The 15,575-nt window shown below is 38.1% G+C and overlaps 1 protein-coding gene across 18 annotated transcripts in view; it reads right to left on the reverse strand.

Moving 5' to 3' along the window:
• The window catches only part of TENM3 (teneurin transmembrane protein 3), a 486,507-nt gene that overhangs the window by 311,842 nt on the left and 159,090 nt on the right, over positions 1-15,575 (reverse strand). For 16 of the 18 annotated variants that reach the window (XM_074588367.1, XM_074588378.1, XM_074588376.1 and 13 more), the window contains exon 3: positions 4,005-4,283. The exons of the other annotated variants lie outside the window; for them this stretch is intronic. In XM_074588367.1, coding sequence (XP_074444468.1) covers positions 4,005-4,283 — 279 coding nt within the window. The remainder of the gene's footprint in view (positions 1-4,004; positions 4,284-15,575) is intronic. 18 annotated transcript variants of the gene reach the window in all.

Below are 15,575 nucleotides of genomic sequence, written 5' to 3' on the forward strand. Positions count from 1 at the left end.
CAGGCAGAGTCGACTATGTGGCACGCATCTATCCAGAGTGCCCAACTCTTTTCCAGAAGCACTGACTGCCAATAGCGCTCCCAAAGGGATAGAAGGTGACATGGAGTTGCTTAAGCCTTAAATGAGGGACTTTCCAATCATAATCACTGCCACAAAAAGTGCATACAAAACCTGTTCTACAACTTTACAATAAATAAGTAAAAACTCCCTAAGGAGCTGGACTTCAGGAATAACTTGCTCAATTAACTTTCCTGTTTTGCTTATTAGCTTTCTGTGTCTCATGAAGTCAGGGACTGCAGTTTAATGGATTTAAAAATAATTTAAATAAGTGGATTCTAAGATACCTTAAAAATATATTGACCCTTTAAGCAAAAGGGCCATTTGAAGCCTAACTACAGCTTCTAGCTCATACTCTGCTGGAATGTTTATCAAGTTTAAAAGACAAGCTTTAATAATTTTAGAACAGCTTAACAACATAAATTTACTGGCAAGCATGTAAAAGATGGGCTGCTTGTATTTCAAAGCCACAGTTCCTGGAACAATTATTAACATGAATTTCTTGGTGCAGCATTTATGAAATAAGTTGCAATGGGAATGGAGAAGAAAGCCTGAAGAAGCCCGTGTGTGCTCAGTGTGCTCCAGTTGATACATCATACTGTCCGTGACACTGGTCGGTTGCCCAGATGAACAGATGCAGGTCCTCCTTCAGGGAGGCTGACATGACAAATCTCCCAGAATATGATGCCAAGAGTCATAGATGGAACTTGAATGAGCTCAAAGAAAAATAGTTCTCTTCAGAATGATTTACTGAGTAGTAACCTAAAACCCTGATGTGAGAGTACATCTACAAACCCTATGTTTGATAGACAGTTCTGATGTTTTCTAAAAAAAAAAATAATATAAAAAAATCTGCTGTCATTCATGGTATGTTATTAGTATACTTAAAATTTTGCAACTTAATCATGTGCAATGTTATTTGTTTAAAGAAACTTCTAATCCTGACGATAATATTCACAAATTTAGGTTGCTTTTGGAGGATCTTAGAAACATAAAGTTGAGACCTCGACAAATGAAAGTTACTATCTTCAACAATTTCTGCTTATTCATTGTATTTATGCAACAGAACCTCGAGTTTTGCCTTCCTGAGGAACATGCAATCCACAACTATTTCAGAAGAGCAAATACACACAATGGTTACACGGAAAGGAAATCATGTTTTGATGCCAAGCTTCTCTTCTTGCCTAACTGGCGAGAAAGAAAACCCCAAGTACATCCAACAAATAGTTAATCCCGAGTTCATAAACCTGTAGGATAAGTCACTGTTCTCATCCCTGGGAATCGTCCCATTAACTTCAATGATGTCTGCTTAAGGTAATGGACTATTTAAACAGTGAATGGTTTTACTGGGTGAACACTGGGATTGCTCAAGAACTGAGGCCTTTAGGTGAGGAAAATACAATCTGGTGTTGTGTTTAGTTCATCGTAACCTGTTGCTCCTCATCTACCTTAGAGGTAAACATGTCGCATAGAAATGCATTTACCTGTAAAACAATTCCATCAAAATTCAGTCAGGAAGCTTTCACACACAGCAATGGGCAACGCAGTTCAGAGGACTCGCCGTAACTCTAACTTTGGTTTCAAAGCCTTATCAGATCTGTCAGATGCCAACGGTATACTGGCACAGCTATTAACTTCAGGCCATAAATTAACAAAACTCGCACCTGCAGGTTGATCCTTTGATTAGAGCACCTGTGCCTGCCAGGATGGTACGGCTTCCCTGGCTTTAAATTATATTTTCTATTCTACTGTGACCATTTAACATATGACTTCCAACTATGTGTATAAAATCATTTCTCAGCCAAATCTTCCATGTTCAGTGGAAACAAAAATTCAGATAAAAATACCAAAGAAGATTAAGCTTTTCACCACTTCTGTAACATCTCCACTGAAATGGCGACCCATGACATGGTCCGAGTTACATACATTTGATAACGCTAGGGGACTCTCAAGCCATCAAAATTTCATTAGTATCACAGCAGTCCCAGTTCCTTCTTAAGTTGGACTGCTGGCCTCCCTATCAATAAATAAATCAACTGTAATCCTTTTTAGTGACTAAACTCTTCTTTGAAGTTGTATCAAACATCAGACATTCCTTGCATAATTTTAACCAGTGCAGAATTACGTCTTTTCTAACATATTCACAGTCGTCTTAAACATGAAAAAATAAAATAGAACTCTAAGCTCATGGAGGATGTTTTGACATGTTGTAATATTTGACGTAGAATATGTCAAAAAGTTTTGACGTTTTGCTTTTTTAAAAATTGTAAATATAAAGTTTATAAAAAAAGTATACCAATCCTATTGTACTTCCGAAGTAGTCACCCCTTTGGTAAAGTAAAGGTATGACTTTCTAAGGAAATTGTGTGTGTGTGTGCGTGCATGTATATATAGATATGTATTTTCAAGATCATTAGCCTAGGGTTCTACAGAAGGCTCAAGAGAATCTGTGCCAGCATAGACCTTTCAAAAGGAAAATCAACAGGACTGTTCAACAATTTATTCTAGATTGCTTTGCAGCTGAAATATCGAGAGTCATCCAACAGAAACTCCACTGCCAAAAGGAGGTAGGCAAGTATTCCCATCCTCCTCTTTCAAAATGTGCCTCTGACCCAAAACAAGTTTTCCAAGCATGAGACAAGACACCTGGGAACACTGAGAGCAGTCTCCTCAGGTACCGCGCAGCATTAAGTCCAACACAAAAAGGAGGATCCCATCTGAGAGAGCTGTCTTGCACAGGCATCTTCAGTTAGAACCAGCCACCAGAGGAAAGACAACAACAAATAATACCAACATACGGCTTTGGTTTTGTCTTCTCAAACCGACGTTAAAATAATAAATAGGTAGGAATAAACATTATTGCCTGTAGTTTAAAATAAAGGTGCATTTTTAAAAAAAGAAAGGTTACCATACATACACACCTACATCACTGTTTCCCACAATGCGTTACAGCTATTGCCAGAGGACAGAAGTAAAATTGCTCTGACTTTTGTACAGCTGAGCAGGTTTAACAAATTAATAAAATGACATGTAGACATGCAGGCAATAGCCATCACTAATTTTCATTTTTACTCATTTCTCTTTATTCCTCTTTTGAATTTGTCATATAGAAAGTCATGAAGTTAATAGAACAATCATTTTAATTCTAGTAAAGCTGGAAGTCTTCTGCAAATAGAAAGAAGTTAAAGATAAAATGTTTTCTAAGATTTGTGCATTTAGCATTTAACACCACATTAGGTTCTGTTCATAACCTCAAGTGGAGGTGAAAAATTTTTGAAAAGCTTTAAAAAGGAATCATTCAATTGTATTAACCTCTTTTCATTTAAACACTAAGCCTTAATACACAATGGCCATACCTCACATCCTACAAAGATGCTGTTTAGATTTTTTTGCAGATTTTAATTGCACAGTAATCCAGTCCCCCAGGCACATCAAAGGCCACATGTCCCTCTTCACCACAGTTCCAATTGCTCTCATCAACTAGGAAGTTTAAAGCACAATCAAATTCATTTTCCAATCACATGGGCCCAGTTAATAAGCTATTCTTTGCGTTCATTCATCCATTCTAAGATTCTGCAACTTCTCCAAGATGTCTTGGAGAAGAGTTTACAATGAAACCTTTGATTGCAAGCTGGCCTTGGGGATCAACTTTATCACCACTTACTTAGCTGGTCCCCAAAGGGGAACAGGTGACATGGCCTGAGATAAAACAGAGCTAATCTTTTTTTTGTGATTAATCTCTTTCAAAATTACAGATACAACATCACACCCAAAACTTGCATTAATTAGGATTGATACTGAAAGTTGACTTTTCTGGGAAGAGGAGAAAGAAAAAAAATAGGTAAATAATTCAAGGCCATTCCTTTAATGATTTAAAATTATTGAGTGTCAACCGAAACAGCAAATAAAACATTGATTTATAGATGGGCATACGCATAAGAACTTACCATTTTCACTGTCGGACTTGTTTTCATGTTCGGTATCAGTCAGAGTGAGGGCTGAGTTGGAACGGCTCGACAGACAGGAACTGCGCCCTGATTTGACCCCCCTGCCCCAAAGTCTCATGGCATGCTCTGGAGACATCACTCCTTCATTTTCAGTATCAGCATCTGACCCTGCACTGATAGAGTAACCTCTGTGGGGGAGCCCCATTTCCGCACAAAACGCCAGTCCTCGACGAGTTGCTGGTTCACAAACTCCTAACTGCCTTAGGGTAAAATTCTGTCCTGATTAGGGGAAAAAAAGATAACAAAAGGTGAGATTTTTTATTTATTTTTTTATTTTTATTTTTTAAAAGACGGTAAAGTAAAAACTCTTCATGTGTATCATTGTCTCAGGTATCACACAAGGCGTTTTGTCAAAACTCCGCACGTATTACAATCAAGTGGATTCTTTTGTCTCCAGCTCTCTGTGGTGCCCCTTTTCATTCGTACTACACCTTAGCACTGTTTTGTCAACTGCTTAAACACATCAAAAGTGCTCCTGGGTAGGAAAGAAACGTAACAGAACCTGCAAACTAAGAAAAGCCAATTCAGCACATGAAAGGATTAAAAATAAATGAAATTTTTTTTTTTTCCTTTTTCAAAGCATGAAAGCAGTAACAAGGTATTTGTCAGGATTATCTTCTCTTTTTTTTTCTGTCCTGGTTAGAGCCAAAGCAACGGGCTATTTTCCCTCTACAGATGTAACCTAATGTGGCAATGGAAAAACTAAATGGGAACCAAACTCACTTGGTCTTTATTGAATTCCTCTGCCCTAGTTTAATACAAAAATATAAACAAACAGGAACACGGCCACCCGTTACCTGCAAGGACTACAGTAAAGTTATTTTTCGTGTCCCCGTATTTTGAGAAACATGTTAGGCTTTTACTGCCGTAGCAGAGTCTGTACGTTTGAAACAGACTTTTAGCCTCTGTTTTGGGGCAGAGCAAGAGACATAACGTGAATCCCAAATGATTGTATTAATAAATTAGCTGCAATAAACTCATGACACTTCGATAACTTAAAGTGTCTAAATTATGCGACACTCAAAAATGACTGCCTTTTTAATGGCCGTCTTCATCCTACTTTTATGTCCATAGATTTAAGACATTTTATGATATAGAGACACTTAGCAAGCTCATTTGTATGCCTAGACCCATAATGCTTTTCCACCCTAGCCCACAGTTATTTCATAGCTTCGGGAACAAATTAGAACACACATTCAATTTTCGAATCTGACAGGCATCCTAATTTCTCCAAAATTAGCCATTTAACATAAAAATACATAATACAACAAGAACAGGATCCTATCAATCAGAAAGTAATAGAATTGCAGACATGCGAGTACAGAAGTTTAAACAATTCCTGAAATATTAAGAGTTAATGCCCTGGCCATTGACTTGCTTTAAGTGAGCCAGTTAATTATTTTATTGCTGCAGTCATAGGATGTTGTCGCTATAAGTTTCTTTGCAGTCAGAACCATAAATGAATTCCGACAATGACTTTCATAAATAATGAAAATCAGTTACTACAATTAGGTGCAAATCAAACTGCATTTATTATGCAGGTGTGAATAAATATTTGAACGAAAACACAGCTGGGGAGGTAAATATAAAAGGAGTAAGCATTTCTATGACTATGTCTGAACAGTGTGAAGGGTACATGCACAGAGGATTACCATGCACACTGATAGTATCGTCTCATTTTTTAAAGCTGTCATGCCATGTGAATTTTCAGGTTTTGTGAGAGTTGAAACTAATGAGAGAAGCAAACAGGCCAAACAAACCGCCCAGTGGTAATAGGAGCAGAGCTGAAAGTAGTAAAGTCTCTAAAATGCTTATTATTTTGCATTTTGGTAACTACACGCTAAGAGTGACTGCCTAGAACACTGGTTTTATGTGTCTGGTACATTATTACGTGAATCTACGGTTGCCTAAAGTCAGAATCAAATATAGGGGAAGCCCATGTGCATGTGTGTATGTATAGGGGTGTACCTACACACACACGAAGCAGCTAAGGTATATAAACAACTGCACATGAGCATCTTATTGGTTCTAAGAATGTGGGTTTGGGAAGCAAAATGGAAAGGGAAGAGGTATTTTTGACCAAAGACAAGGTTACTTGAGTCAGTAACAAAACTGCCCTTGACTTCAATGCTACAAGGTGTTATGGCTCCAGTCCCCGTAACGTCATGGTGCCGGGATGTGGAAGCGAGGAAAGATGCGGAGAGACCCAGGCACGGTCTCCTGAGCCCCAGTGAGACCCGCTGCAGCGGGCGAGCATTGCAACCTGCAGCTCCTGGGCTTGCCCGCACCACACAGCCCCGTGCTCCCGCGCTGCCAGAAGCACCTCTTTGCACTCAGGGAATCAGCTGGGGAGACATCTGTGCAGACACATCGATTTTGAGAAACTATTCCCCCCATCCCCTTTTTCTTCCTCTTAAGCAAGCTATTATTTCTAAGAGAAACTACATCAGGCATTATACAACACCACCCTCCGCTATTGCTGTCTAGGAGACTGGGTCTCAGACACAATATACCACCTACCACCTATTCATGGATTTTATTTTTTACTTTAAGTTTACAACAGCCTACCTCCATGTAAAATATAATTTTTATTTTTTTTTTTCCCCTCTTATGAAAACCAAAATGGCATGTCACAGGGCCAAAAGAGAAAAGGGGGGCAGGTTTGTATCTTGCTCTCTCATCACATTCAATATATTAGAGCTTTTCACTACACTGAGAAGTTTTACAGCGTAGCCCAGAAATGCTGTAACCGCTTTAGAAACATGAGGCTAAATCATCTTCTGAATTAAACCTTTCCTAAGAGCTTCACTAAGAGGATTGTACTCCGTGTAAGTTGCCTACACAAATGAAAAAAAACAAACACACACAAAAAAAGCCAAACAAAACCCACAAAACGCAAACCAAAAAGTTGACATGGAAAAAATATGTATTCGTGTAGGAATTTATATCCCAAAGGAAATCATACAGATGTGATACAAAAATTTTACATCATCTTAAGATTCCTGAACAATGAAAGCTGGAAGTCTTCCAGGGGACGCTGAACGTCTGGGACACAGACTTAGTGGGCAGCAGAATGGTTGGGGGCTTTTACCTGATAATGAACAATACCATGAAATAAAAATAAAAATTGAAGAGGAGGTTGTAGGAGCTCAGTGGAAAAAAGAACAAAAAAAAAAACAAAACAAAACAAAAAAAGAGTATGAAGAGAGGATGTTCTCCTTCTGTTCTTAGAGTTTCTAATTAACCTTTCCGGAATTACTTCAATGTGAGGGATTTAATCATTGGTTTCTTACACTATACACACATTTGCAATTTCTCCCACTGACAATAAGTGCCTCAACAGTTCATAAAGACTTAAAAACAACTTGGCAATTGTAATGAACTAATTCCTGAGAAGAAAATGTAGATACAGAATAAGCAGATAGGCATAATGCTTTGTGGGTTTTTTCCTTTCCTTTAAAAAAGTATGAATAGAAATAGAAAATAGAAAAAAAAAAAGAGAGACTTTTCAAGGAGACTTGTTTTGGAGACACCTTTGGGGGTTTTGGACTATTTGGGATGATGTGTCATGAAGTTAGGTTTTAAAAAACTGACACTAATGCTGTTTACTACCACTCTCCCATTAGATACTGCACTTCTCTTGGCTAGGAACATCAACTTATAGGGAGCGTAAGGACTGCTGGCACCCACCATTTGTGCCGACAAGAACAAAATTAAAGTTATAACTCTAAAATAACTTTCAGGAGCTTGTGCAGCAATCACTGTTAAAAACACAGCGTTTGCCATCAGTAACCATACACATCTACCCGTTTGTTATGTTGCAACCACTTTCTGTGTAAGAAATGATCCACAGACGATTGGTCTACCTCCTTAACTCCTTCAGTTAAACACATACAAAGAAGTATATCAACATAATTTTAATACGTATATGTTAATATATATATATATTTTTTTTTTTCAAAGAAAGTGTGTATATATGTGTGTATATATTTCTCTGCCAGAATCACACAGGTTACATTGCCTAGAAATGTAAATGATTTTTTTTTAGTTTAATCAAATACGGCACATAAACAAGTTTGATGTATGCAGAAATTATATATTACTTTAGAAAGTCAGAAGTTCACAGCTGGAATTAAAAGGAAACCTGCTGCACTTGTGTCACATTTGTTTCCCTGGCCTAAATGGGGGAAGTTATTCAAAGACATCCGTAATAATTTAAGCTTCGGGTTGGAAATGTCATCTGTGGAAACGGGTTTTTGAAGAGGACTACTAAACAAAAGAAACAGCCCCATGGTTCTTCAGTTGTCAGTCCTTGCACACTTTGCTAAGGTGGATCTATACTAAATATATACAGAGATACTTTCTTAAAAAACATGAAAAGGGGAAAGAAATATACAGAAGGAATGAACAAAAAATATTCAACAGAGAATTTGTCAGCATCTCCAGACATCAGCACTGTCCTTAGTAATTCATTAACCACTGATAAATTGACAAGTCAGGTTTCAGCAACAATAGACTATTGTGGAAAAGACAGAAAGAAAAAAAAAATATCTGAAAAGCCTCTAAAGTATCTACCTAGTTAGCATAAAAATACACCCACACCCCTACCTTTTAAACCAGAGGAATTATAGTTTGAGTGCCTTTGCTGACTTTGGTTTTGTTGTAACAGGATAGACACAGTGCCAAAAGGGCAGAGGTCCCAGACCCATCCAAATCCACACTCAAAATTCCATTTAGTTTGGTTCTTGCTTATGTTTCTGATGAAGTTTCATGCCCTGTCTGCTGCATCCTTCAGCACTCGTCAGTTCCTCTTCTAATCTAGTCTTCCTTTGTATCTTGCCTCCTTCAATCTGCCTATAACTCCTTTATGCCATTCAAAAATCAAGCCCGTTTTCCCTATAATCACTCTGTGATAATGCGCAACAAAAATACTTACACTAAACTAAGAAAAACTGTGAAACAAGTTTTTCTTATAGCTGTGAAAGCTATACATGTGAAAAATTATGATCACAGTCCATAGGAGAACCAATCTTCTCCCTTACATTTCCTCAATGCCCTACTTAATCCTGATGGTTTTTTTTAATTAAAAGAAGTCTCATTTATTTAGAAAGCAAATGAGGAAAAATATTTTTCTCAGGTTTTTATCTTTTGTCTCCAGATTACTGCAAACAAACATGTCCTCATAATACAATGCTTACCATAAAAGCTTATTGTATCATCAGCACCGACGTCAAAGTGCTACCGCAAGGACCATGCTGTTTTCTGCTATTTTGATATGGGAAAAGTACTTATTTCCTTTTGTGTCCGTGTTTAAACACTATAAAGTGGGACTGCTTTTTCTATTTGAAGCTTCTTACCTGGAGCTCATTCTCGGTATGTCTGTACAACCAAGAGCTCAAGACTACTGCCCTGATTCAACAGTCCCTTGCCTTCCTAACTCACACACGACAGCTGTGAAAGAATAGCTCTGTAACTGCAAATTGGCTGGCCTGTTCACTAATTCCTGAAAAATACAGAGTTCAATTACATGCTAGTCAAAGATGGAAAATGGAACTTCTTTGTGTATAACAATAGGCAGAAAAACCGTCCCTTCTCTTCTCCAGGTACAAGCTAGTCACTACAGCACCACTGAGAACACGGGGTAGATGTCACCTTCCTAAATGATCAAAGCAGAGCTCGACTGGTTTAACAAGAATTCCATGCAATCCTGTGTGATCTACTTTCAAGTGTCAATTCTAGCTGGTTTCTTAAGGAAAAACACATAACTTCTTTGTAAATAAAATAATTTTTTCCATTTACTGGGGCAAACGCGATATGGTACACTTACAAAGGTGGTCCTTTGTAAGGAAAGACCTTGAGAGGAAGGGCGTAACATCAAAGTAAATGTACCGTAGAATAACAAATTTGCTGGAAATAAAAAGGACAAAGATTTTTAAAAAGAAAATAGCAAAACAGAGCCCTTGGATGCTCTATAAAACTCTGATAAGAAGTGTACAAATGCTGTCTACAGAAGTCAGAATGTTAGGTGGATAGAATACAATTACACTGAAGAGAGAATGAGTAAGAGATGTGATACCATCCATTCTGTCAGACAAACTTCACAATATATTTACTAAAAAGGAGTTTTCAAAGCTGTACTTGCAGAGTTCTGTTTTCTAGGATGCAAGAAATCGCAGTGAAGACTGACAAGTAATGAGCTTTGCCTGTGTTAACATTTTTTTCTTTCTGATTTGGCATTTTGTTGTTATTACTTCAGCCTGATTTTCTCTTTTGTTTTTGTGAAAATTATCTGTGAAATTTAAACCATCCTAATCCACTGTATCACATTTTCCTCCTGTTTTTAATTCCCGTGTTTTTCTCTTCACTCATCACAACGTTCTTCCTTGTCACCTCTTAATCTCTCTTTCCTGACCTTTCCGCTCTATTCACTTTTCCATCTTAACCTCCTTTTCTTGTCATTATCTGATTTAGAGTGGAGCTGTAAGATTCGTACGACAGACAGTTGCTTCTCCACTATAACCAGTAAACTACATAATAACAAAGAGCATTAAATTGAATTACATCTTAGCAACTGTGCATATAATTTTCAAGTGCGCGTTATTCTGAACCACACAGTTCTCCCATTCCTTATGGGTTTTCAAAAGCATGTGGGGAGCTAAATCATGGTGGTCTCAGTAACTCCTGAAAGAGTTAATGCCAGATACTGTGAGTTCTCTGAGCTGCACTGACTGTGCCACTCCTGGTAGAAAAGCTTTAGGTAAGACTCAAAACTGGAGTCGATTATAGAAGAAAAAAAACCAACAAACCAACCAAAAAGAACAACACCATCCCACACTTATTTTTTTGTGGGAAATAAAGTATTTCAAATCTGATATTTAAACCGGCCATGTATTTTTACTAGCGTTAAACTACAGAATCACAAGGAGACACTGATTGAAATGCTAGCCTGGGAACATTTTTATTTTTTTAAGAAATAGAGCAGAATCAATGCGAATGAAACACAATGTCTTCCTGCCACTGGTTTTCCAAATTACGGTTCAAACATGCAGACTCTTCTGTGCTGTATGGGAGACTCGTATTTTTATTCCCTGTTAGGCTTGAGGGTGGCAAGGGATCCTTCGTACTAATCCACAGACTAGAACATAAGAAGCACTTCTTAATCCAGTATAAGGATAAAGGACTGTTCATCAAGCCCTTCTGAAGTTACCGCAGAGTAAGATTAAAGTCAGCTGAAGATAATTTCACAATTGCACAACTCAAAGCTTCAAGCTACAGCATCAGCAATGGTGTTCCAGTAAACGAATTAATAATTTAAGCATTACGGTTCCAAATTTGGGGATTTTATATAAAAATTGGGTTTCATGACTATGATTACAAAATATACAAACTAAATCAAGAGAAGCTAACACAGCTGTCCAGATCATGAGCTGCAAGGGGGTAAAAAAAAAAAGGATTCCGGGGATTTAAAAAAGAAATACAACTCCACAAGTAGCAAGAAACACAAAGTCTTGATGATGATCGGAAAGACAGTATAGACATTTTAGGCCTCTATCTTAATCTTTGGGTCCTGGGACCAAATCATCAACACCTCAGCATCCATTTATTACAAAATACGAATAAAGCGTAAATTTGATAGATGTGAAGAAAATATGACCCAAGGGTAAGTAATGCGGAGATGATGGATACCCAGCCTGCAAAGAGCCTACAACCACGGATCTGACAGGTATGAACTGCCACATTAAGGTCCACACGATGCTAATGACATGACATATGGCTTGAAATGGGGAAAAAAGGTGAGGAGAAAGGAGGCAGCATGAAGAGCAGCATGCAAAATGGAGCCCAGGCTCACTGCTATTCCCTTCCATACGGGGAGGAGAGAAAACTCTAGCGTTACTGCCGCCTTTCCACAAGGGCAAGGCACGTCTGCCACCACAAGTGGGCAGAGGTCTCACAGCATGGTAGAAAACTTGTTTCGTTCAACAGGCTCTGAACTGGTACAATGACAAAACCCAACACACCTACTTAGAATAGCCCCATACATTTCTATTTGTAGGACTTCATAAACAAGCATCCCACGTGCTCTGCAATGCATGGACAGAATGAGACACTCAGACCATTGCTGTAGGTAAGTGGAAGAAAGATCAGAGAGCACAGACCCAAGGCCTTCTGCAGAAATGAAAACCTCTTTTACTGCCTCTCACTCACACTGCTGACAGACTCCCCCAAAAGGGTTTCCATTCTGTAAAACCCCAAAATAAATGCAGTGTAGCATTGTCTTAATTTAGATTTTCTATCAAAATGTCCATTATGCTGAAGACAAGGAAGGATTTATGACTCAGACATATTTATGGCACTGCAAAACAAAAAAAGACAGACAAAATTGGGGGCAAACATGTTCCTGTAGCTCTGCCATTTCCTCTTCCAGCTTCAATAAGCTCAGTAATGCTAAGTACTGGCTCTCAAGCCAGTAAGTTGTGACATTTTACAAACTAATTTCAGAAAGTATCAAGGAACTTTCTGAGGAATTATTCCTATTTTACACCTCTGCTTCGCTTTCCACATTTATTTCTCAGTGATGGAATAAGGGATCACTCACAGCTTGGCCTACAGCCCCAAGTACTAAACCAACAGATGGGACAGATGGGACTCTTCAGTCTCTTCCATTCCTCCCCTCACCCCATCTCTAACCGCACACTTTTCTAGCTTCGTTATCTCCATAGACATTAACTCGCCGAAGACATCTTTCACGGCCATGCATGTGATCCATTTATCTCACCAGTCCTCAATTTAGTTTGTATTATGAACAGGAGTGGCACATACATCTCAGTATATGAACTATGGAAAGATGTAAAAGCAATTACTGACCCTCTACAGTATCTTCCTTTCCATGAGGCTGAAAGTCCTTGTGAAGGCCCCTTGCTCACCTTATAAATCCTTAATCATTATGATCAAGAACTTAATTCTCTTATTTTGCAACTGGACTAGTACAAGACAAGGTTTTTTACTCTGTGGACCAAGGCTGCGTAGAAATGCCTGATCAAGCAGTCTCCTGCCAATAACCAAGGTTGATTTTTCCCTGGAGAATCACAATTGCCCTTTGTCTCCAGATCTGTAGCTCATCTACAGACCATGACCCACAAGGGGCCAATTTCAACTAGATGAATACCTTAGAGCAAGTGTGCGTATCACTGAGTGTGAGCTAAATATACTCCTAATCAAATAAAAGTGAAACGTTTTTCTTGGTACCACTCTGTAGCTAATAGAATAACTTTAAAAGTCAACAGATCCTTATCACCTGGAACCTGAAAACCAATTAACTTCTTATTGTTGCTTTAAGAAGTAACTAGTATAGCAATGAAAGATGATAATATTACTTAGCACTTACAGCGCTTTTCATCTTCAAAGCATTTTGCAAACATAAACTAATTAATCTTCCCAACACGCCTGTGAGGTGGGTGTTATTATTCCTGTATTACAGAGGGAAAAAAAAAACCCACCTCTGGCAGAAGGTTATGTGCTTAGCTCAAGGCCACAAAATTATTCAGAACATACTGGCACCGTATGCTGCTTACAGAAGTTATCCACTCAAATCGGGCAGGTACTGCAGGTGGCCGTGTTTCAGTATAACAAAAAAGTATCTGTCACGATGACAATCAGGACACATCTTGCACTGCAGCCGGGAACAAAAAACACTAATTCTAATATCTGCCTCAGATTTTGAGGGACAGCGCTTGCCATGTCACTGAACGGTGATTAATTTGCTCATTGGGAGATCACGCAGTCACTTGTATATTATTTCATACCTTCTTGTAAATAATCTGCAAAGCAGGCTGATTCAGTTCTATTGAGAATCACTTGCCTTCTCAATAGTCAAAATCTACTTATCAATAAGGCAAAGGTAGTGCAAGGTCAAAAATGGTCTTACGTATCTGTCCTTCCACTGCTTCAGATAGGTGAGTTTAAAGTACTCAAGCTTTAGGTTTAGAAACATGACCATTTAAATCCTTTAATCCTACAGTTGACATTTATGGAGACTAAAAAGATTAAACATTTTGCTATCCAAATAACTCATTTTAAGCAGCTAGCATTTAAAAGCAATAGACTTTGGAGACATACTACAGTAGGACAGAAGTTGCAATTAATGTTTCACGTTTTTGAAATCTTAAGAATGTATCCCTGACAGTGGAAAATAATAAATAATAAAATAAAATTGTCGAAGCATACATATCACTGTTTCAGGACCCTCTTTCACTGAATGGTGAGATTTTTCTAGCGTGTAAATCTAATTGTCATTGAGTGGCAGCTGAACGACAGCTATGATACATCCGCACACTGTAACGTACTGCACACGGCTTCACTTTTCAGCAACCTGCTAGCAGTGACCCAGAATATTGTGAAGAAAAGAAATTCTTTTTCTTTGCTTGTTTGGTAAGTTCAGCCCCTCTTTTTGCAGCTCCAAAGAGTTATTAGTGCATTTAATCTAATTTAGGCACATGAGTATTCTGGAAGAGTAAAGGCACAAAACCACGTATATAAGTACTTTCTCCGGCAAAACTGCAGGGGTAGCATGAGAATAAATTGATGTTGAGGTTTGGTTGACAATGAATTGTTCTGATTGATAAACACGGTGAACTCATTCTCACTGCCAGCTAGAAAGACCAAATAACTTTACCTGCAGGCTAGAACCATAGTTGACTCAAGCTTTCGAAAAGTAAAAAATTTAACAAAACCTGCACTACCTCATCGAGTTTTCTATTAGCAAAAGGTGTCCTGCAGCTCAGCTTTTCAGTTCACACACGGCTCACAAACAGCGCTGCGATTATTTTGCATGAAAACGTGACCATGTGCAGATCCTGCTACCTGCGCTCATGGGTCAGCCTCCTGCTCCTGTGCAAAAACTCACTGACACCATATGTGGAGCCCTCTGTAGAATCACTGTACTGTCCTGCAACGACAAGATTCTCTGAAAAGGAACAATGACTACTTAAGAGGTCTTGCATATTGCTCTCTACCCTTTAACACATATCTGATGGAAAATAAAATACAGTTTTTGCTTGCCTGTATTTTTCTTACTAAATAAAAAGTTTTTCAGTTCTTTTGAGTCCAGGTTCGATTCATGATCTCCTTCAAATTATTTTCATATTGTTATATTACTACTTCCAATTATTTTTTTTCCAAATGTAATTTTAAAAATACTACATTCTATATTTCTACAGTCCTTCCCTCCCACTCCATACTTATGTCACATTTTCAGATATTTTTGCATTGGAGACTGCTATGTACTTTGCATCGCTTCACACAGCAGTTTAATTTTGTAAACACAGGAATTTCTCTCTGTACAACAGAGAAATTCAACTTTATACAGTCAGCTTTAATCCCGAATGCAGCAAGATACTTGGGCATACTCCAAAATACAAACATTTAGGTTGCTGAATTCAATTAGAGAAGTTGTACATGCAAATCAGGCTGCTCATTATAGTTGGATACTTCAAAGCATAAGAAAATAGGTGT

Source organism: Larus michahellis, chromosome 5, assembly GCF_964199755.1.
Source record: "Larus michahellis chromosome 5, bLarMic1.1, whole genome shotgun sequence".
Taxonomy (NCBI): domain Eukaryota; kingdom Metazoa; phylum Chordata; class Aves; order Charadriiformes; family Laridae; genus Larus; species Larus michahellis.